This window comes from Aethalodelphis obliquidens, unplaced genomic scaffold (genome assembly GCF_003676395.1).
Source record: "Aethalodelphis obliquidens isolate GAN/ISIS:26980383/991018 unplaced genomic scaffold, ASM367639v1 scaffold56, whole genome shotgun sequence".
Lineage (NCBI taxonomy): Eukaryota > Metazoa > Chordata > Mammalia > Artiodactyla > Delphinidae > Aethalodelphis > Aethalodelphis obliquidens.
Genome location: NW_020838000.1, coordinates 1,107,863 through 1,131,934, shown reverse-complemented (window position 1 = coordinate 1,131,934; position 24,072 = coordinate 1,107,863). Strand labels below are relative to the sequence as shown.

Genomic DNA, 24,072 nt, shown 5'->3' with positions numbered 1-24,072 from the left:
ACCAGGAAGGCGCAGCAGCAGACCTCATCAGCAGGGCCGCCACGGCCCCCCACGGGGCGTCCACGCTGGAGTCCTGCCTGTCTGCGTCTTCCTAGGGATTGGGGGGACACAGCCACGGTGCGGGGGCATCTGGCCCTTCCCTGCAGCGGCCCGGCCCCTCCCTGGTTGCTGTGGTCCAGTGGCTGGGAGGCTCCTGCACCCACACTGCCCATCAGATTGGAAGGGCTTCCCCACCGGAAGCGTCCTTGCCCCAAACCCCCGGCACTTCCCTGAGACGATGCAAGATTCCGCAGAAATTCTTCTTTCGGGAGCCGTGGTGGGGTCGCGGAGAGCGGGCAGGGCTTTCTCAGGGGGCCAGCCGACCCTCTGCCATGCCATGGGACAGGAAGGGCCCCGGACCCGCTGGTGGCAGTGTCCTCTAGGCTGCCGGTCGTGGGGACCACACCCAATCACATGAGCATCTGGGAGAAATTCTCAGCTCCCCCAGCCTGCTGGGTCCAGGCGGAGTGAACTTGTCCAGCAGCTCTGAGGCCTCCTCCGAGGGAGAGTCCAGTGTGGAGGCCCGGTTGGTGCAGCGCCGCGGCTCTGGGCGGATCAGCGCCGCGGGCGCGCAGAGCCCTGACGGGCACTGGGGGTTGAGTGGGCGGTGCAGTGACCGCGGGCCCGCAGGGTTACAGACCGAGGGCGTGTCGGGCGGGGCTGGCAGATGTGGCAGGAGGCCCAGGCCGCTTTTCCAGAGAAACCCACCAGACGTCTGGGCTGAGCTGACGGCCACCTCCTGTCCGTGGGCCTGCCCGTGGCTTCCTGCCGGGTGTGCCCGAGCTCCGCCTCTGCCGGCGCCCTGGCAACCTTGCTTGCTCTGCTTCTGCTCTGTGGATCACGGTCGTCTGGGGCTGCGTGATCAGGGCATCCTAGCGGGAGTCCCACTTGGAATGCATCAGTCAGCCACTCAGCTGTGTGGCGCTGGGCACCCGGCTTAGCCTTTCTGAGCCTCTGGCCCCTCGTCTATAAAATAAGAAACATACTCAGCTCACCGAGTTCTTCACAAGGTTGAATGGAGAGCACGTGTAACTCTTGATATACACCAGGCATTTAATAAGTGGTAAATAGTGGCCTTCTTTTTTGGTAGACTGTAAGCTCTTTTAAAAAAAAAAAAATCTTCCTCTTTTTATAAGCACCTGGCACAGTGCCTGGGACATAAGTAGGTACTCAGTAAATGTTTATTTGAGTCAGATGAATTACTTTTAGCATAAACAGATATTTCTCAAATTCTGTGTCCTATTTATTATCCCCTAAAGAACTTTAGCCATGTTTTGACTTCTGTGGTCTTTTGAGGGAAGAGCTGGAACAGACGTTCACCCCGAAGGGGGGGTGGGCAGAGACTCACGTGCTGCCAGAGCTCCTCGGAAATCTTCCCGTGATTTCCTGCCCTGATCTGATGGAGGCCGCCGGGCCAGGCTTGCTTTGATGATGCAAATGTGGTTGTTTTCTTCCAGATTCTGAGAATCTGCACCAGGTATACCCCAGAGCAAGACACCATGACGTTTTCGGACGGCCTGACCCTGAATCGAACCCAGATGCACAACGCCGGGTTTGGCCCCCTGACCGACCTCGTGTTCACCTTTGCCGGCCAGCTTCTGCCTCTGGAGATGGACGACACGGAGACAGGCCTTCTCAGCGCCATCTGCTTGATCTGTGGAGGTACCACCACCTAGAAAACCCTCGTGGAGGGTCCGTGAAGAGCAACTCACACTTGTAATTTATGGGAAATTCCTCATCTCCACTTTGGAGTTATTTTGCATGGAAAAGGACATGTGGATAAAGCCGGCCATGCATGCTTAGAGTTCGTTGCATTTTTCAATATTTTTGTTAGTTAAATAAAGGCATTTGGGGTTTTTCTGCTCTGAAATCCCAAAATGCTATTTCTCCAGTTACCACAGGTGCTTTTTTAAAGGTAGGATTAGACTGTTGTAACATAAATTGCCCCGGGATATTTTTAGGAGAGCCAAGGAACTTGCATGTGCTGTTTGCTCTTCAGGGGCTGAGATCACAAGTCATTGTGTTGGCCCCCTACCATCCTTGGGAGGTCTCGGGTGAAATATGGTTCTTCTTTGTAGTGACCCCTCCTGGCTCACGGGAGGCCGAATCACGTGTGGTTAACGAGTTAACTGGCATCAAGTAGGGGCTGATTGACTTTGCCTTTTTAACCATCCTGCTCAAGGTTTCCTTTAATTCAGTTCAGTAGTGACACCTCCTGGTCACGAGAAGTAATGCTCTGCCGGGGACAAAAGCAACCAGCCTTCAAAATGTGGACATTTTCAAGTATCACTGCTTAAGGCAGTTGCACACATCTTCAGATTTGCTTATGTGATTGAATCATCAAATTAATGAGGTTACGATATAGTGGAACCAAGGAGGGAGGGGAACTGGGCAGAAACTCTAGCCTGCAAATGCGTAACTCTTTCTGTCCTGATACTGATTGTTTAATACCTTACTCCTGGAATCTAGACCGTCAGGACCTTGAGGAACCAACAAAAGTAGATAAGCTACAAGAACCATTGCTGGAAGCACTAAAAATTTATATCAGAAAGAGACGACCCAGCAAGCCTCACATGTTTCCAAAGATCCTCATGAAAATCACAGATCTCCGCAGCATCAGTGCTAAAGGTATGTCCACCACGCTGCACTCACTCACCCACCAGGTGGACTTGCGGTCCTGACCACAGCGTATTGCTTTTTAAAACCCTGTGTTTTAATTGCGGGTGTTTGATAGTAGCTGCCTTTTTGCTATTATTATTCTGGAATTCATTTCTCATTGGAATCAAAAGGAATTAAATAGTACCTGCCCTTAAAAACAGTAAAACCTCAAGTCTTACCCTACTCGGTGATCTCAGTAGATTAGGAGAGCTTTAAAATTCAGATGACTAAGTGAGTGATTAGAAAAACTGTTTCCAAGAGAGCATACTATATGACCGGCATTTTAATTTCCTCGTTTTGTACATTTCATTCCAGCGTCCCATACATGCTCTGGTTTGTGTAAACTTGATTCCAGTTTTTCCTGAACACCCAAACCTCAAGAAAAAATGAGTCGTGCTTAGGGTGACCGTGACCGGTTACATCAGTCTAGCCGTTGTTCTCTCAGTGTGTAGGCAGATTTAACTTCTGCACCTCTAAGCAAAGGGATTCTTGCCTTCCTGAGAGGTGTAACTATTTTTTGCCTAGTGATTTCCAGTTAATATGGCAACTGGAGCAATTACAGAAGTGCCTGGAGCCACATGGCAGCTGAGTGTGAGAGCAGAACATGCGGTTGTCACTCCCCTTCCCTGAAGGCCTGGTGAGCCAGGGAACAAACTCGACATTTCAGGAAGTGCCTAGAAGCACAGCGAACGTGTTTGACAAGGAGTTTCAATTCCTGAGCTCCTTCTAAGAGTGAGACCCTGAGTTCATCCCTAGCCTGGGATTAAGTGTAGAAGTGACCAGTCTTGACCACTGTCAGTCACTGTGACGTCTCTGATTTTATTTTTTAATATTTTTATTGGAGTAGAATTGCTTTACAATGGTGTGTTAGTTGCTGCTGTATAACAAAGTGAATCAGCTCTACGTATACATATATCCCCATATCCCCTCCGTCTCTGATTTTAAATCCGCGAGGCTGTGGAACTTCATACTGCCCCTCCCCGTACCTAGCTGGACAGTGCTAACAGAGCGGACACGTTCTGTAACCCGCATCGTCCAGTGGCCACCAGCCACACGTGGCTCTCAGGCCCTTGAGATGGGGCTGATGTGGCCGAGGCACGCTTTTCCTTCGGGAGTTAACCTAGCAGGTGTAAACACTCGCGTGTACATAGCGGCCGCCCTCCTGGGCAGCACGGTGCTACATCGAGTGGGTGATCTCGTTCGCCACACGTCTGTTTCTCAAGTCCCTGCCTGCACTTGTGGGGAACTGCTCTCCTTTCACCGTCTCCCTTCAAGATATACTCTTTCTGGTCTCTTACCAGGAGCTTCTCTTTGCAAATTTGTCGAGTAAATATATACTGATACTGTTTCCTAAAACTGATAGAGGTGTGGAGTTGTCACATTTAAGTATGTCAGCCTATCTCTGCTGTTCTTCTACAGATGAAGTGGAAATGTTTTAATGGTGTCAAATTAGGAGAGCCTCTGGGAGGCCCTGGCAGCACGGTTTTCACCCACCGTTGTTAAAGTAGATGAAAGTTGATTCCCTGGTTATCACCTTGACTCCGTATCTCTACCAGATTTCTCTGATCTCTTTTGAAAAGGTGCAGAACGTGTAATTACCTTGAAAATGGAAATTCCTGGCTCGATGCCCCCTCTCATTCAGGAAATGCTGGAGAATTCTGAAGGACATGAACCCTTGACCCCAAGCTCGAGTGGGAACACAGCAGAGCACAGTCCCAGCACCTCGCCCAGCTCCGTGGAGAACAGCGGTGTCGGTCAGTCACCACTGCTGCAATAAGACACTTTCTAGCCACTTCCAACATTCCCCAGTACCTTCACTCCTGGGATTTAAAATGCAAGGAAAAAACATTTTTACTGCTGCTTAGTTTTTGGACTGAAAATATATTCAAACTCAAGAAGGACCAAGAAGTTTTCGTATGTATCAGTATATACCCCTCACTGTCTAACTTACCTAGAAGTACAAACTTTTTAAATTCTAAAAATCAATCAGCCATTTCATGCAACTGAAAACCAGTTAAAAGCTTCTATTCTCCTCTGTGAACACTCAAGATTGCATGGCAAAGACCCAGTCAAAATGACTTACCCCTGGTTAAGTTTCTGAAGACTCTGTACATACAGAAGTATGGCTCTGTTCTCTCTCTCCTATACGTTTGGTGCTTTTCTTTTGTCTTGCATACTCCAAATAACCAAGACACCAAGGTTATGGAACCGATTACTGTACATGTCCAGTTAAGAAAGGGTCAAAAAGATAACTCTCTTGCCTTCGCAGATCAAGACGTCGAGGTAAGGAAATGGGACTGTCGTACAGTGTGGCAAGATAAGGCTAAAGGTATTCTACTTTAGTTAGTGTGGAAGCTTGTCCTTGCTCTCTGGATGCTCTCAGACCACATCTTTCCTTTCATGTTGCCCAGTGAAGTATACGACAAATTCACTGCACTAGCAGAAGAGAATTCTGTATCAGTGTAACTGCCAGTTCAGGTATCAAATGTCATTTGTTCAATTGTGGATGTCACTTTAAATTAAAGGTGGTTTATTACTTGTTTAATGACATAACTACACAATTTTTTTTTAAAAGATGATACATTTTTACAGTAATGATAGCCTCCAAGGCAGAAACACTTTTCAGTGTTAATATAAGTTTTTGTTTACCTATTCACAAGCCATTAGGGAGGTTTCATGGGATAATGACGGGCTGGTCTCTCACCTGCACCGTGTAACTAACTCTGTATCCTTCCTGATTCCCGCTTGTTACTGGGGGAATTGCGTTGCCTCCCCAAAGTCACCGGCAGAGAATCTGCGTCCTCTGGCCTGGTCCAGTCACTACGAACAGAGTGGAGGCTGGGGTGGAGTGGTTAACAGACCCAAGTGTCTGTCAGTTTCTTAGTTCTCATTTAAGCACTAGTGGAAAAAAATTTTTTTTTGATATATTAGCAAGTCTGTGATGTACTTTCACTGGCTCTGTTTGTACATTGAAATTGTTTAACAATGCTTCTTTCTATGTTCATATACTGTTTACCTTTTTCCATGGAGTCTCCTGGCAAAGAATAAAATATATTTATTTTAAAGGTGTATGAGAGCTCTTACTGCACGTTCACCTTCAGTAAAGAGACGGAGAACACAGTTCCATTTTTAATGTTTAAATTTCATTTCAAAAAGCAGGTCTGTAGTCTGCAATCAATCATGACAATTAAAATCTGTGCTAATGCACAACAGTCTATAACAATTCTACAAGCCAATCAGACAGTACATGACATTTCAATGAGTAAAAAAGAGCATAAAACTGTATGTGTAAGAACAAAATGTTAAAAGGCCTACCACAATAATAAAAAACCGTCAATTACATCGTCACATTAAAATAAGCCAGATGTACAAAAGTCTTGAGACAGAAAAGACAAAAGGGACAACACAAGTTATCTGCTGAAAACTGTTTTCTGTGCTCTGTGGGCACCTAATTAAACATCGCAAAATCAACATCTTCTTCTTCATCAGACTCTGCAAAATATTTTACTTCTTTCCTAGCCCGACCGGTCCGCGGCAGAGAAGGTGGTTCAGAAGTGAAGTCTGATGGGAAGATGTCCACATCTGAATCCTGATCGAAAGATGTTTTCTTCGGTTTCTAGACATTTTTTTTTTTTAAAGAGATTTAAAACCCCGAAGTTAGGGCGGGGGGGAAAAAAAAGACTCGCGTTAAAGAGAATTATTATTCCTTACACGTCACTTATATTTGGGAAATACTACCAGCAGTGGTTCTTTTAAAAGCAGAACTGTAATGCTAACTTAAGTGTGAAGCCAGTTACCTAATCATTTTCACAAAGGGCTAATGTGCCACCTTGGTGATCTCATGATACCACCATTACTTATTTAAGACTTATGGACAGTATGTGTAGTGCACGCAGTAAGCGTTTATAAAAGGCAGAGGAAGGTCACCAGGATGGGCCACAGTCACAGCAGATGACTGGATGGAAAACGTCAGTGTGGAGAGCACCACGGAGCTAAAGTCATCTGTTCGTGTTTTTTAAGTTTTAAAAGGAAGGGGTAGAGAGAAAAAAGGGTGGCATTTGATGTTATTAATTTACCTTAAAGAGACAGTATACTGCTGGAGAAGGGTCAGACAAATTGGGAAAAGTAGCCACAGTCAAATGAATTCAAGTTAAAAAGAATCAAATCAGTCCTGGTCAAATAAATTCGAGTTCAAAAGAAATAGCCTTAATTTGGTCTGGAAAGTAATACTTTAGGGTAGCATGTAACTTCTGCCACTGCAGGCCGTGGAAGACTCAAGCAGGCTGATTTATGCCGCCCTTTATCCAAGAGGTGGTCCCGATTATATAAATTTTACATGTGGATAATTTTTTAACCATATACAAGCCCCCTATGGATAAGACATACTAGGTTTAAATCTGTTACAAGACATTACAGTAACAAGCGAACTAAGCCAATTATATAACATTCTTAAAACTGCATTAAAAAGATGCTGCTAATTACCTTGCTTGTTGTTCTAGAGGTTTTCCTGCCAGGGTTATAATCACCTTCGTTTTCAGAGCCAGATGCTTTCCTCTTCTTTGCCCCTCGGCCTTTACCTTAAAATGATACAAAGGGGTTTTTCTCCCAAGGTTAATCAGTGCAATATAAAAAGTGTCAAAGCATTATACTTTTACTTCTTTGGCATGCCCAGTTGGTACTGCAATCCTGATCTCTTACTGTGATTAACATAGAAACAGTGTGTCAGCATCATTTCGGTTCTGGGGTTGACATGAGTAAGGAGTATTTCACCAATACATTTAAATTAGTTGGAAAGTGCTGGTGACAAACTTTAATGACCAAACCCCTAATGCATAAAAGAAACCTTGGCATTTTGCACAGGTGGTACTTGGCCTGAAAAGAAAATCTCTCAGAAGAGAATTTGTTAAATTGTATGCGATAAAAAAAATCAGTTTCTAATTTGTCATAGACCAATACTTCTAAAAATATAGCATGAATTACTAGAAAAGCAAGACATACTTTCTTATTAGCACACATTGTAGAGGTCTGGATGCTTACTGTAACCTCTCCTGCCACACAGCAGTGACAGCCAGTTGCATATCCCATTTTAAGTAGCACAGCCCGCCCTACACTAAACTCCCCAGTATTAATCACAAGACCATCTGTCAAATCCATATTCCTTCTCAGACTAGAGTCACCCCGTGCGGCCTATTTTTTTTTCATCTACCTAATCTTGCATGTTCATCACTGGAGGAGGAAGGGGAGAAGGTAACATGTAAACCGTCACCAAACGTTCTCCATCCTACAGTGATGCCAGAGAAAGAGAAAAAGTAAGCGGCAATTCTAAATTTTTTAAACTTAAAGAGCTATGACTGACTGATTGTACTAGTAAGAAAAGATAGCCTAAATGGTCTTGGGGTGTCATACTTGATCAAATGAATCAATGAGATGGCACTACTGAATTTATAAAGGTTTCAAACCATGCACTGCCTAAGTACCAACCTCCCTAGTCACTATGTTTCTTTTCTGCCCCTTCGGTTTGCTGTAGGTCTGTATCTCCTTAACCCAACCAATGCTTTAAGAAAGAAACACGTTGATGAGAGTATCTATCAGTTGGACAAAAGACTGAACAGCTACCCTTAGAGAAATCATGTCTTACATATTTTTTTAAGCATCTTTAAGGACTTCGTAGATTCCAGAGGCAAAGAGGAGACAGCAGGGAGAGGAGCTGGTGCTGTGCCCTTGCGGGGGCCCTGAGGACAGCTGTTTCAGCTCCCACATGAAGACAGGGCTCTGGTCTAAGGGTCCCCGCTCCAGCCTCCGCCAAGGAGTCTCACACTTTAATGAGGACCCCCCCACTGCCTTTCATAACCACTTCCAGGGAGTCCGCTGCAGGGGGTCTCTGAACCATTCTTTGGTAGCAAGTTGCTGACTTCCGTGACCTCTTTGAGTCTCAGTTTCTTGATTTGTCAACAAAGTGGACTAAATTGCTATATTTCCTTTGGACTCTAATTCAGCACTGATTCTTAGAACATTGCTTACTGAGGAGTGAAACAATTTAAAATAAAATAGGTACCCAGTCTCTCTAAATTCAGTTAGTAGAAGAGACTGAACACTTGCCACATGGAATGTGCTAGAGGGTTATACAAAGAGAATCCTCACCTTTGGGTGCTGTTGTCTTCTTTGGAACGCCAAATTCGGAATCCGAGTCAGAGTTCACAGTCTCTACTTTCTTCTGTTTGGGAGTTCTCTTGGGCTTGGGGGCTGTATCTAAAGATGGTTTTCCTATTAAGCAAATTTCCATTTCATAGATCAATGTGATATTCTTACAACAATTCAAGCTGGAGTGAGTCCTATAACGATGGAATTTCTTACTGCTGATATGAAATTGAGTAGCCTTAAATAATGTAATGATTTCTCTCCGTTTGGTGCCAGTGTAAAGGCAAACAACTGCTCATAGGTGACAAAATGGTTTTTATTTAATTTTTCATAATTTGCCTTTTGATAATTCAATTGAGAAATTTAAATTAACAAGGGCCATTAAAATGAATGAAGCAATAACTTTTAAAAAGCAGTAGTAAAAAGACATTAATGATAATGCCAAGTATAACCACATGTTAAGTTCTAACTTTTAAAATGTTTTAGAGAAAAAAAAATTATGGGACCCTCAAATACCATGAATAGAAACTTCACTTCCATTCAGAGGTTGAAATCAGACTTGGTACTTTTATGTGAAAAGAAACATGAAAATTCTAGGTAAGTGGATAATAGATCCAAAGGCCTTTATTTTGATGAATTTTGTTTTTAAAAACCTTGCTTCATTTACAGTCTATGAAAATTGATAAATCAGCCTTTACTTGTGTGATTAGTAAAACCTAATTTGAAAAAAAAGAACGTACTGAATTAACCACACTTTTCTATTAAAAACACCCACGCTCCTTATATGGAAAACGCGATCGCGATCCAATACACGGCGCTCAAGGTGAGGCCCCTTGTTGGAACAGCAGGAGCGGCCTGCAGGCTCTGTGGGCTTTCCTACCGCTAGAGCCACGGGGCAGCCCCGGCGGGAGTGCGGGCTCCACACGTGGGGAGGTGCAGTGACGACCCTTTCTCCTGGGACGTTTCCAGGCCTGCAGTGTTAGGTGGCACTGGCAACGCTACCGGGCGGGTGTAGGTCAGGTACGTGCGTCCTCTGAGCCCGTCTGCTGTGAAGCACTGGAGCCACAGGACGGGAGTGGCTGCGCATGCTGGCCTTTCAGTTAATGCTAAGCTAACTCGTTAGGTCTAATGGGGGTGAACAGCCTGATGAAGGAAACGGGCTGACACGTTCAGAGAGGGAAAGGGCTCCCCAGTTTTCAGGGTGGTTGTAAGATGCTCATATCAAGATGCTAAAAAGATGCTTAAAGGGGAATTACAGGGCCCGTCTCAGTTTGCGTTCTCCAGAAGCAGACCCCACCTGATCCTAACGAAAAAACTCAAGTTAGGAGTGCCCACTTGGGAGGTACAGGAAGGCAGTGCAGAACGAGACAGTGAAGAGAGGGCTGGGTAATGGGAGGGTGTCGAGCTGTCATCACTCTGGAAGCTTCACCGCGTGAGGAAGCGGAGAGCTGGCATGAAACCCGAGCGAGCTAACCTGAGGGGCATGAACCCTGAGAGACGTGCAGACCAGCTTTCCTCAGTCACGGGTAAAGGGTGGCAGGCACAGCAACAGAGAAAGTCCTCAGTAGAGAAAGACAGACCATGGCCAGGGCGGGGCTAGAGGCTGGAGGGCCGGGGCTAGAGGCTGGAGGGCCAACCAATTTCTCACCACCGCCCCAGTGTGTCCAGAACAGCAGGGGCTTTTACTGTTGTTCTGCTGCATGCAGTACATGTGTGTCTACAACGGTGGGTGTCTGTTGTGCGCTTCTAAGATCCTGAAGGGACATTCCATACTGTTGATTTACTTGCTGGGTAAGTGGTGATTCTCTTTTAAACCCAAAGCACTAACACTGACCTCCTTCAAGGTGTGTGCCTCAGTACCAGTAACAGATTCATGAATCAACTCCAATCAACTTATTCATAAACAATCTAACGTTACGGAAAAGAAAGCTGCATGACTCACAAACAACAAGAGGCCCAGACTGAGCTGAGCGACGGCTCCCAGGAGGAGTTAGGCATGGCCTACACAGCTGAGGCGGGCAACTGCTATCAGCACAAACTCTCAGCCTACTTCACAACCCAACGACTAACTACAGCACAGCTTTCCCAGAAAGCTGTCTTTCCATATCAATGCATGGGGTTATAATTACAGCAGCTTTAAAATGAAGTCTTACAGACATCTGAATAATTACCTCACATGGTTAGAAAACAAGAGGGATTTTCCTCATACACATTTATACTTCATACCTATTTTCTATTGAAGTCCTAGTGCAAATAGTTTCAAATTACATTAAGTTTCCTTTAACCATCTCTGTATGTTTTATGCGATGCTTAACAAAATCAAATACAAGTACATACCCTTCTTAGCAGCTACTGTTTTACTTGGAACTTTTTCTGTTTGTTTCAGACCAAATGATGGTGAAAAGACAGAAGCAGAATCTTCTTCATTACTGTCAAATTTAGCTGAATCTAAAAATTACAGGGTTTTTTTCAGTAAAGAGATTCTATAAGGACCACTTAGTAGTAAAACTGATTCTTTTTACTGATGACATCTCTTTAGCTAGATAATAGATCTTGTAAGTTTCTATTTTGTGATCACATAATCCACAGTATACAAACAGCGGAAAATAATATAACAATGTTATATTTCAAAAAAGTTACTCTGGTGTAGAACAACATAGAAATGCATACAGTAATAAAAATTCCTAATAGTCCCAAACGCTAATCATTTAAAACATAACTGACCAATTCAAAAATACTGACGACTTATTTTAAAATGAGACATTAAAAAGTTCTCACTGTGATTATTTTAGCATCTACACATCTAATTAACCATTTCAGGAATATCAGTTCATCAACTTTACGTCATTAAAGGTTAATTGAAAAGGCATGTAGGCTTACCTTCAGTTTACTTTTACACTCAATTTAATTAATCAATACCTCCCTCCATCCTTCCCCCACTCAAACCAAAACAGGGACTCTTAAAATGGCAACTTGGATGTGAAAGTTTTATATAGCTGTTTTGACATGCTTTCAAAAATGTGTATCTATCAGTACTTACAGAACCTGTACCGCATCTATCTACATGTATGTGTGTATTTAAAAAATGGAAAACAGTAACTCAAATGTAACTAGGTTGTTCTGACCTTAGAAATTCCACACACAGAAATGTAGGCAATAAAAAAGTATGCACACTGATTAAATTTGCTTCTATGAAGGTTCTAGTCTTTCAGCTACTGGGGTTCAGTAAAACAAATCTGCATATTGGTACACTTGTAGCTTTAAAAAAAAGCTGTCATATATCCATTCACATTGCCATGAAAATTAAATTTTGCTCTTCCAGAATTTCTGTCTATACTATTTTCTCTCCTTAAAACACTCACACTCCCCCCACTATACATACATACACACACACACACACACACAGGTTTGCATCTGCTTCTCCACCTAAATGCTTCCATAATGCTGATTTTGACCAATCAGTTGGGAATCACCTCAGGAAAACTAAATAAACCTTATTACATTGGGGAAAATGTAAAAAGAAGGTAAGTTTTTTACTCATAAAAAAAATCCATAGCAATAATACGTAAGTAACCAAGAAAAAGACTAAATGAGCATACCATCTTCTGACTTCTGAGAGTATGAAGGAAATGAGAAGAGATTCCCGTAATCCTGACCTTTGTCATGGGAAGACTTTCTAATAGAAAAATTAAACACAACAATATAATGTAAGTATCTGGTTTCAACTTTGACAATTTATATATAATATGTATTGCAGGATTATAATTACAGAACAAAATTTTAGTTCTCTCATTTGTTGCCCTTTGCCAAAGACAGGGCAACCAAACTCCTTTCTTCTCTCTCATAAGTGTAAGTGTGCATGCATACACACAGAGACACCAGACAAACCAACGATTTAACAGAAAAGCAAAACTTTAAAGTTATTCAAAATATCACTAAATTTTATGGTTGACAGAACCTCTTCAGAATTTAACATCAGTAAATTATTGGCAAAAATCCCAGAAGAAAGAATCTCCATCAGAAGAGGCAATAATCTGACTTCTAATACTTGACTGCTTGTGGTTAAAATACTTCCTTAAAAATCTGAAATAGTTCACAGACTTCACATCCTACATGTTATGTGTTCACACTCACCAGAGGCAAGAAAAAAATCAAGACCAAAGCTAGGGAGGAAAATTAAACCTCTCAATTCTAAAGATTTAATAACTTTTCTCTGAACCAGGAGTGGTCAAGCTATGTCCCGTATGCCTGCTGCCTAATTTTGTAAACAACATTTTACTGGAACACAGCTACGGTCGTTCACTTACATATCATTTATGGCTGCTTTCCTGCTACAAGGGCAGCACTGAGTAGTTGCAACAGAGACCATATGGCCTGCAAAGCCTAAAATATTTACTATCCAGCCCTTTATGGAAAAAATCTGCCAACCCGTGCTCTAAACTATAGCAACGGTTATGTAAGCAGCTGTAATATTAAGCAGATATATTACTTCATGAGAAGGACCTGACCTAGGATGGAGCTTACTGTAAGACTGCTGCAGATGTCCAGACACCTAGCTGCACCATACAGCTGAACAGCAGTTGCTGTGTTACTTACTCTGGACTAGCTTTGGATTTGCCTGGTGAAAACGTATATTCATCTTTATCTAGGCCATCTGAAGGGACAAATTCATCTTCTCCATCATTTGTTATGGGAGATGCTTTAACTTTCAATTCCTCTAAATCATTATTGTCATCGTCATCATCAGCATCGTCGTCCTCTTCTTCTGAGAAATCAAATGTGTACTTAGGCCTTTCAGCTAGGACAAAAATAAAAGTGAGTGTTAAACTCAAACCCAGCTTTATCAACATGAAATACTATTCCAAACAACGCACTTGAAATATATTCCAGCTGTCTCTTAAAATATACAAGAAAAAAAAGAAAAAGACAAGCATTAGAGAACAAAAGTCAACCACTCTGCCTCAGTTACTCTGATGGTGCTGACATCTGTTCTGTACTCCCTGGAGGCTCTGGGGCAACAATGCCTGTCTCGGGAGAGGGTGAGCTGATGAGGCCACTAGGATGCTGCCTGTCATGCTTAAATCTTACTCAAAACAGTGAGGAAAGCAGTCATGGCCACTGTGAAAGTGACTGCTAATATGAGATTTCTCATTTCTGCAATTACGAAAGACAACTCTTACAGGTCTTTAGAAGTGCTGCACTTTCTCTTAACCTCTTCCATAAAAACTCCTATCTTCTCTTCACAGTAGTTTTACTATGAAATAACAAACAGTCATTTCTCAGATGAATAGTAAAAATAGAGATAAGACCTCAATATATTAGCAAAACAATATAATGCATAAAAAGGTACCAACTATGGAGAAAGGCACACTGGTATAATGCAAGTAAGTTTTACTATAATTTCTAGCATATACTATGGAATAAAGTTTTGAAAGTCATTTGGAGGCTATGCAATTTTACACTTCATTTTAGATGTATGGAAAAAGCCTAAATACAATTTGAAAGCATTTAATAAATTTTCATGTAACTTGTTACTGTGTTAAAAATTCACCTCTAAACTATTGCAACACTGTAAATCAACTGTAATAAAAAAATTTTTTTTAATTCATCTCTATTATACGACCTATGCACATTAGGAAAAGAAATTCAATCACTTAGTGACTAAAGGCCTGAGATATAATTTTGAAAGTATCTCCCAGAGATAAAAACAATCATATTTTATTATTCATTTTATGTAAATTAGGACTTAACAATTTGAGAAGAATCTATAAAATAGGACACATCAGTTTTTAATTATTTGAAGACTTCAAATTAATAATTCAGAAAGGATCAAATCACATGCTTAACAGCAATATGTATTAGCAAAATGGGATTCTGCAAGCCTAACTCTAACACTGCAATTATCTAAATTATGCTGTGTGCATATGGAACCAGACTCCTAATGTAGGGGAAATTCTTCATGATACAAGGGGTAGAAAACGAAAAGAACACTACATAGCACTTCTATGGATCCATCACTGCTGGTATACTACACCAAGGTATGTTTTTTTTTACCAAACATCTTCCAGTTATGGAGGGAATACAACCCAAACTTTATAACAAAAATCGGTAAGAAAACATGATTCACTTTAGAGAAATTCAGTCCAACTTTGCTAGAAAATAGCATTTTGTAAAGGTTTTTTTGTCTTCATGAACTATAACTTCTGAAATACTAATGGTTTAGTACTTCAGAAACACTGATGATACTAATACCAACTTACGAGTAATACTAACTTTGTCAAACCATAATATATATTAAAATATAAAATATATCAGAATACCAGCCGCTCTCCTAAGTAAAGAATCTCGTGGAATAACCACAGGTTCTGTTTCTTCCAAGTCACTTTCTGACTTGGATTCATCGTCTGACCAAGGATTCCGTTTCTTCACTTTCTTTGCGCTGGGTTTACCAGATGATGTAGGTGCTTTTCTCACCCTGGTACCTAAAAACAAATGAGCAACAATAAGACATGTATCAATACCTATCCAAACGTCATTAGTAAAAATAAAACTATTGTAATGAAAACTTCATGATAAAATAACAAATGTTTGTGAAAACTGAAGACATTACTTCAACTAGTAGAAAAAAAGTACAATCAAAAGAATGTAGTAATATCCTGAACATACAGATTTTCTGACACACAAAAATACTCTAACAATTCCTCACCAGGCTCCTTTTTCTCCCTTTTGGGTTTGGGACCTTTATTTATAGGAGCTGACGGGATCAATGCCTCTTCTCCTGCACCTTCTACTTGTGCACCACTGAATTCTTCATCAAATTCCACTTTCACTGCTGTGGTATCGAGATCACCCTACACATTGAAAAGAAAACCAAACCATAAGTAAAAATAAAAGTTAAATTAGGGCTTCCCTGGTGGCACAGTGGTTGAGAGTCTGCCTGCCGATGCAGGGGACACGGGTTTGTGCCCCAGTCCAGGAAGATCCCACATGCCGCGGAGCAGCTGGGCCCGTGAGCCATGGCCGCTGAGCCTGCATGTCCGGAGCCTGTGCTCCGCGACCAGAGAGGCCACAACAGTGAGAGGCCCACGTACCGCAAAAAAAAAAAAAAAAAAAAGTTAAATTAACACCATATACTTTAGAGATACACTTCCAGCCAAGAGATCGTTTTTTCATATCAGATGAGTTAAAAAACAATATAAAGCGTGATTCTATTGAGGTCCTAAGAAATGACTTTGATCAGACCCTGTTTTACTTTATCTCATGCAGCTGTAGAAGATGACACTGCTTACCACTCCCTTCTATGACATGACAGCTACTTAAAACCAACTATGAAAAATAAGAAGGCAGCTTTTGATTATCAAAGGGACTTTCAGACTCATAGCTAAGTATACCACAAGGTACCTGAAAAAATATGTTCCCATAGCTCACGCCTCTATATACTAGAAAACAATCTTCAGATTACTGAATGAAAATAAGCAACCCATGTCTTATAATGCCTAGCAGTACATAATGAAGTCCCCTGACCCTGAGACAGAGGGAGGGAGGCCTAGGGCAGGGTCAGAGCAGACACCACGGAGAAGGGGGCCTTTCCCACTGGGCTTTGAAGAATCAGGTAGATTCGCCAGGTGAGGAGAAGGAAGGCGGGAAGCGCGCCCCAGGCACAAGATAAAGACTCCTGTCTGCTAAGACTCAATGAAAGGTGAGGGGGAAAGGCAGCCAGATGGAAGCAGGCAGGCGTGCGGGTGCTAAATCACTGTGCACCAGGAATCACCTATAACAACAGGCTCGTTGTTTGGAAACATCACTCTGGTGGTGAGAGACAAGACTGAGAGGACTGAAGTGAAGAAGGAAGAAGTCGTGACTGGATGACTAGAGACAAGATCACTGGAGCCACACGGCTCACCTTAAATTATCTCAGGGAAAATACCAAATTCTAAGACTGTGTCAGTGTAGACCAAGATAAGAGGGTGGTATCTGGAACTTTCATAGACAGTCAGTAGGACTGAGTTACAGACTAAATGAAAAAACTCCCAGGTTTTCGGCCTATGTTAGTGACAGCTGGTAGTGCCAGGAACTGGGATCAGGCGCAGAGGTGGGAGGGCAGTTTTGAAACCCAGATAATGGATGGGTCCCTGCAGGCATGCTGAGTCTGCGGGGCGTTGGGCATTCTGGTGGCTGTATTAGCCTGGCCCTCCTGGAAACATTACAGCTTCAGGACATCGATTAAAGAGTCACCAGTGTAAGTGATAAAAGCTCTGGGCACAACCAAGGTCACTTGGGGAGACCATGAAAGGTGAAGAGAAGTGCGCTGAGAACGGATCCTGGCTAAGACCTTCAGAAAAGGAGAGAAACGTTTTCCTAAGGAGAGAGCAAGTTCTATGTGCAGGGGAGCCTGTGAGACCTCCGTTTATCAGAACCGTGGAAGAGAGGGATCTCCCTGGTAGCACAGTGCCCCCAGGCTTCAACTCTTAACTCTTCTGTACAGACCACCGCTCTCAGGCTCACCTCCCAAGCTCTACTTAGACTGTGGGATGCATCGACCTATATATCCCCTGGGCTCTAAATCAACCTGCCTAGAAAAATCAGACTCCCTCGAGACCGTCAGGCCCCTGCTTCTCGGCTCTGAGCAGCCTTCTCGACACTTCCTTCCTCTGGCCAACTGTTCGCATCCTGCTGGAGGGTAGGCAGATCTCACGCTTTTAAATCCCCTCTAACTTTCATCAATGCCAATGATATATGCTGTGTTTGATGACTTTTTAACTAAAGGTAATAACAAATAGTAAAAGTTGAAAGCTTACTTTGAAAGCCAAACAGACTCTTTTCATAAGACTTCCTTAATCAGTCATGATATAGAACTAAAGTTTATATTTTAAAGTTGATAAACTTTCTGTTGTTGTTGTTTCATGATTTTAATTTAGAATGCTGAGTAGGGCTTCCCTGGTGGCGCAGTGGTTGAGAGTTCGCCTGCTGATGCAGGGGACACAGGTTCGTGCCCCGGTCCAGGAAGATCCCACATGCCACGGAGCGGCTGGGCCCGTGAGCCATGGCTGCTGAGCCTGCGCGTCCGGAGCCTGTGCTCCGCAACGGGAGAGGCCACAACAGTGAGAGGCCCGCGTACCGCGGAAAAAAAAAAAGAATGCTGAGTAGAGTATTTCTCTCTCTCGTTTTAGAAATGGAATCAAGTGAGTAGGTCTTTACACACATGTGGGTCCTTGACTAATATGTCTTCATTCTATGTATGGATCAACGGCTCTGAGAACAAGTGATTTCCAATCACAGTGAAACATAATAGAAACAAAAAATAAAGCATGACTGAAGTACACAATAAAATTAAAATACCTACATACATCATTATGGAGGTGGAGTCCACCAATGAGCTAAAACAAGAGACATGTACCTTTTTCTTCTTCAGCAACTTCTTACTGGCATCTGCCTTCATGGCAGTAATTTCAGGAACTATTCTTCTCCCGAAAGGTGAGGGCATTGTCTCTTCCAGTTGAAGCTTCTTCACCTTAGGTTTGCCAACTTTCCCTTTTATTGCTTTTCCAGCCATCCCAGCCAGAAGATCTTCTCGTTCTTGCACTTCCACTTTCTGGAGTGTAATGATTAAGGATGGGGAACAGGGCGGGGGCATAGACAACTCATTAGAAAAGAGAGTTACTACTGCATAAGTAGTCAAATCTAACTTTATTCATTCGGTAAGGAACAAAGCTTTCCTTTCAGGTGATCTAATCTAAGAAAAAACCAAATAATTCTAAGTCAGAAGACCTGGGCTGGGGACTTCCCTGGTGGTCCAGTGGTTAAGAATCCACCTTCCAATGCAGGGGACACGGGTGTGATCCCTGGTCAGGAAACTAAGATCCCACATGCCATGGGGCAACTAAGCCCACGTGCTGCAACTACTGAGCCCACGTGCTCTGGAGCCCGTGCACCCCAACTAGAGAGAAGCCCGCGTGCCACACCTAAGGCCCGACACAGCCAAATAAATAAATAAAATAATTAAATATTAAAAAAAAAAAAGAAGACCTGGGCTGTAGTCCCAGTTCTATCTAACTAGCTTCTCATTTGCAAAACAAGGGGTTAGTAACTAAATGACCTATATAGTCCCTTCCAATTCTAGGATCCTACAACGTATTATGGGATCAAGACTTCTGATGACCTGGTATCATCAGAATCCCAGCAAATCACACAAAAAGGAAGTTCTGTTAACAAATATGAAGCTATTCTTTACTATTGTTTTAGTTTGCTTCATTTTTAACGGATATTAATTTTTAAATGTGTAAGTCAGCAGTAAAAAAAAAAAAAAGGATCTGCAATTAAAAAAAAATCTAACTCATAACAATATAAGAAAAGTATAAATCAAGGCATAATTATATTGTGGCATTTCAAAGATCATTAAGGGAACCCAGAACAATAGGACTAAACAATTCCAGAAATTTTATTAGGCAACTAATACACCACACTCATTCTTAAGAGTTCGAATTCTGACTTGGGCCATAAAAATAAAATTAGAACATGTGGACAGTAAATCAATGAAACAACTAAAAAGTAATAAATATAAGTAATATCATATGAGTAATAATAAATAGTAATTTACCTTGTGCTACTCAAAATCAGGAGATCATACTGCTACTGTGAATTTAATTCTAAGATTTTGAGTTAATTGCTTAAAAACAAATTAGGCAATTTTAGAAAAAGTTTATATTTTACATCTTTCTCTACATTTTTCTTTTATTTTTAAAATTGGAATTCTACCTGGAGAAAACTAAGCTATAACAAAAAATATTAAAATTTCTCGATTAAAAGTCTAAGGAGACTATCATTCTACTTTTAAAAACTCAAAGTACCTATATTCAATCATATATACTGCTCTTACCTCTTTGGGGGAAAACATTAAAATTGAATCAATAAGCTAATTTGAAGTCAGTTAAGAAATTTTAACTAGCAGAGAGTATTAGAATTTAATTTATTCTAAATTTCAACTCCATAGCTTTTATTCATCTGCATCAGATATAACTTTTCTTTATGGTTTCACAGAGCTAGAAGCTTAATCCTTTGCAGCTTATAAACATATTAACTTTTGTAGAGTTAAAGGAAACACTGAGATAATTTAATTTAAAAAATTTTCATTCTTGTTTCATAAACATTACTTTTCCAAATATATTTTAATGGAGACTTAACCTACATCCAGTTCTTCAACAAAAGCTGCTAAATCTTCTTTCCAAAGATCTGAAGGAGATTTTCTTTTAAGATCATTGACCTCTCGCCCCTATAATAAAAAAGTAGTACGATTTAAACATTCAATTTTAAATGTATAATTTTCAAATGTATACATGAAGGCTAAATAAAACTATTTATTTTTGGAAAAGAAAAAGATATGGATAGCACTTAAAGTTTCAAATTATTTAACCCACAAAAGTTCATACTTTTGCATCTCTCTGTTTAATCAGTTCTTCAACTTTTTCTTTAGTAAGAGACCATAGAGACATATTTAAAATATAATTAAAATCAGGGCCTGAAGGAGTTCCTGAATCAGAGGAACTATCATCATGCTGGTTTTGTGTTTCTTCCTCTTCTGCTGCCTGTAAAAAATAATAAACTTTATATTAAAGTCCTATATAATATCAAATCAATGTTGAATTTTATTGAGTACTGAGTTTAAAATTCCATAATGCTATACTCTTAAAGCTACATCTTCAGGGTGGTGGGTTAATTTTAGATTATCTGCAAGATTATCTATGAAAATATATTTCCTATAAAAAGTTTAAATTTTCTAAAAATGCACAATAAAATCATCAAAAGGAATGGTATATTCAGCCTCTATCCATCTCGTGAAAAATTAACTGCTTGAGAAGACACCACATCTTAAAATTAATAGAGCAGAACTAATGTTTTATCATGCATCTTGTCAGATCTTTATATTGGTGAGTGAACAATCTGAAACCTAAAATAAATATAACTCATGAAGAATGTTTTACAGTTATAATAAATATGCTAAGGTAGTCAGTCACTACGGATGAATTCTTGATAAAGATTCCCTCAAGCAAGAACATTCATTCAAGGACTAAGCTGAAGCTCACTCCAGCATTTAACAGCTGGTGAGTCAGAGTCACGAGGGCTATCCTAAAAGTTTATCTATAAGGCCTTCTTTCATAGGAGCAGTTGCAATAAAAAGCCTTATGCTAATGTTAAATTTCAAAGTCCAATGAATTTATAGAAGTTATTATAGGTGACATCATCTTTAAAATTTTTTAAATAACAACAGCTGTTAAATAAAATTGCATCTCAATTTTTAAGGGCACTGAGTAATTAAAAATGACTGAGTTAGCCATGATACTCCATAAAACAAAAGTTCACTTCTAGCAATCAAAAGAGAGAAAACAAATCTTTACAATTTAATTTAAAATTTTTGGTAAAATAATGTGTATATACAAAGTAAACGTTAGGTGTATTTTAGAAGTAAAGGAATAAAGATAAAAATTGCAAAGCAAGATGCTTCATTACATAAACAAAAGTATAAACTCAATTAAGTAACATTAGCCAAAAAAAGAATGCTGTTGTTGAGTTGATATAGATTATTAAGTACCTAGATAATTTATGACAAAGTAATACAGTCTACAGTTTTTAAAATTTCTTCATGAAATAGTGTGTTGCTATGGAATTTTAGGTTGCTACACTACTATTAAAATATTATTATTAGGGTGTCATAAAATCCTATTTAGACCCACACTTTAGAAGTCTATTTGCTCTAGGTTTTGATGACACACCAAGTATTGTTAATGAGCGCTCCATGAATCTGTGTATCTATCATTGTTATCATGAAGATGACTAAGGATACTTTCAGGGAAAAAAAACAAAAACCAAGAAACTTTTCAAGTTCCAATGACAATTCTACTATGTTTTTGATCTTCTAATTATCGGCTTTATAATTCTCTCTTCTCCAACTCTACACAACAAGGACACTCTTGTAAGAGCAGTTCCTTTTGTTTCTTGAACCCCCAAAGTGAACACATGGCCAAGATGCTGGGAACATTTTGAGGGTAACAATGAAATTATTGAATCCAAGCACTAGCTTTTACCCATGAAGTCTACTTCTGCCAGAAGGGCATTCTCAAACCCTAAACACCTTTATTTTTTAAAACGAAACATTAAATTCATTAGCTTACTAGCTAATTTTCTTTTAAGATATAATTTAAACCAACAATGATACAGAAGGGCAAGTAGTGTATAAACCGTAATTTGGGGTTTAAGAATGCAACAAAACACACTGAAAGAATGCAACATGCTTGAGTCATCTTAATTTTGAATACTCCCCCAACTTGTCCTACCCAATTTTCCTCAAACAATGAATAAACCTATTCTCTTAACATGTAATTGGTAAATATGTAATTTATTCTAATTTTACTCACTCTAACATATGGCAATCTATTGACAGTTCAAAATTTAAAAAAAAACAATGTAAATGAAAACACTATTTCAATGGAGTTTGATGAAAAATATGAAAAACATTATGGTTGAGAACTCATGAATGTTGGAAAGTTTCAGTTCAAATTACATCACATAATCATAACTATTTTTTAAACATGTGAATTTTATCAGTATTGCATATATATAAATTATAATTAAGTATCTGAAAATTAATCATTTCCAACTTTCTTCCTTTTGTACATTTGTGTTCTCAATCACAATGCTGTACTGCCTTTTCAATTTTTTTTTTTAAATTGTCCACGACAGCAAGAAGCTAATTCTTGAGAAGAATCTCATGTTTCAATATCCCATTTACCGAATTAATATTAGTACTCTATGATCTAAAATGGACAATTTAATAAAACATCAGACTTTTAACCTGAAGTTCCAGGGTTTAAGATCTCCAGCTAAAGATCTAAGCATAGGTCAGAGCACATACTTGGTGCTCGATAAATACTGATAAATATTGACCATTCTCTGTCTCTAGCCTCCCCAGCGTACACCAAAACCAGATCAAGTGAGTGGTGAGTGGATTCCACATTGTGGCCACAAACTGCCCAGGGGGAAATGATTTCTGTGCTACCAGTGTAGTTCCCAGACAGTGACATGCACCTCACAAAACCACCACCACCACCACCGTCCTTCAACGGCAGGCTCAGAAAGAAGGCTGAGCGACCTTCTCCAACCGGAATCACTTCTCCAGGCCCTGGCTGAGCCACACTGGCAAAGTGCTTGGCGGTGGGTGTGCACTGCAAGTTCCTGCACCCTATCTGTTTTGTGGATACACAGAAGACTTCAGTCTCCAAACAGACTACTCAGCACCTTTAGCAGTACTAAATTCAAAATTTAGGGGTTGGGGTTTTTGTTTGCTTTGAAGTTGCTTTTAAAAGCTTCTCTGAATGTCTCGTTCTGCAAATGATTACCTTTTCTTGTGCTTCTTTCCAGGCTTTCACTGGGTCAGATTCATAACCTCTCTGGACTAACATTTGAATCAAATCTTTCTTTGACCTATTCTCTATGTGAGGGAAAAATAAAGTTAGGATCAAGAAAAGAGAGTCAATTTGTATTTGTTTATATTCTACTGATAAAAACGTCTTCTATTAATAAAGTTTTTTTTTCCATTTTAACTAATGTTCAAATTTTTAAAGGTTGCATCTTACCTATAGTAATCTTCCCTTGTATCTTCTCTAAAATGAAACGGGCTTGATTGTTAAGCTTTGTAGATTCTGCTCCCAGCATTCCTACAAGCCACTCCTTACGTAAACCATAATAGCTTAATCGTAAATCAAAGAATTCTTTCAAAATGTCTTGCACAGTTTCATACTTCTTCAGACATCCCATATGATCAAAGAGTACCTAAACAAAACACAAAGTTTTTGAAGATTATATAAATCTGTGTTGGTATTTTTAACTTGTATGCTACAGTATTTAAAATAACCATAATACATGTATATGAATACACACCACCCCTAAAATCCAGAACAAAATTATTAAGTAAATATTCCTTTGGTGGCTCCAAGAAACCGATAAAATTCTATTCTCAAAACTATGAAAATATTTAAAATTGGAATAATTTTGAAAGATAAAAATAGGTCCTTAAAAAAAAGGTTCTTACTTAAAACTGTATAAACTATGGCTATAAAGCCACCTAATATATTTTTTTCCAAACCAAAAAGAAGCATATTCTATCTGTAAGTTTTTAAATATTAAAGTTCTCCCTCTCCCATTACTCAATGGACATGCATTTGCCTCTCTCTTCGTTGTTTTTTA

At 40.3% G+C, this 24,072-nt stretch overlaps 2 protein-coding genes across 4 annotated transcripts in view; one reads left to right on the top strand and one right to left on the bottom strand.

Annotated features, from left to right (window-relative positions):
- Positions 1-5,375, top strand: part of RARB (retinoic acid receptor beta) — a 32,677-nt gene extending 27,302 nt beyond the window's left edge. Inside the window, exons 3-5 of the mRNA XM_027086495.1 lie at positions 1,497-1,701; positions 2,509-2,667; positions 4,278-5,375. Of these exons, the coding sequence (XP_026942296.1) occupies positions 1,497-1,701; positions 2,509-2,667; positions 4,278-4,474 (561 nt within the window). The 3' untranslated portion in view covers positions 4,475-5,375. The remainder of the gene's footprint in view (positions 1-1,496; positions 1,702-2,508; positions 2,668-4,277) is intronic.
- A 438-nt stretch (positions 5,376-5,813) lies between these two features.
- TOP2B (DNA topoisomerase II beta) overlaps positions 5,814-24,072 on the bottom strand; it is a 66,513-nt gene continuing 48,254 nt past the window's right edge. For 2 of the 3 annotated variants that reach the window (XM_027086491.1, XM_027086492.1), the window contains exons 24-36: positions 23,463-23,658; positions 23,226-23,317; positions 20,262-20,417; positions 20,021-20,104; positions 18,233-18,427; positions 15,542-15,686; positions 15,156-15,317; positions 13,432-13,633; positions 12,435-12,511; positions 11,173-11,283; positions 8,839-8,961; positions 7,180-7,274; positions 5,814-6,313 (exon numbers count right to left, since the gene is read on the bottom strand). In XM_027086491.1, coding sequence (XP_026942292.1) covers positions 6,146-6,313; positions 7,180-7,274; positions 8,839-8,961; positions 11,173-11,283; positions 12,435-12,511; positions 13,432-13,633; positions 15,156-15,317; positions 15,542-15,686; positions 18,233-18,427; positions 20,021-20,104; positions 20,262-20,417; positions 23,226-23,317; positions 23,463-23,658 — 1,806 coding nt within the window. In that variant the 3' untranslated portion in view covers positions 5,814-6,145. The remainder of the gene's footprint in view (positions 6,314-7,179; positions 7,275-8,838; positions 8,962-11,172; positions 11,284-12,434; positions 12,512-13,431; positions 13,634-15,155; positions 15,318-15,541; positions 15,687-18,232; positions 18,428-20,020; positions 20,105-20,261; positions 20,418-23,225; positions 23,318-23,462; positions 23,659-24,072) is intronic. The other variant, XM_027086493.1, reaches the window with a different exon arrangement.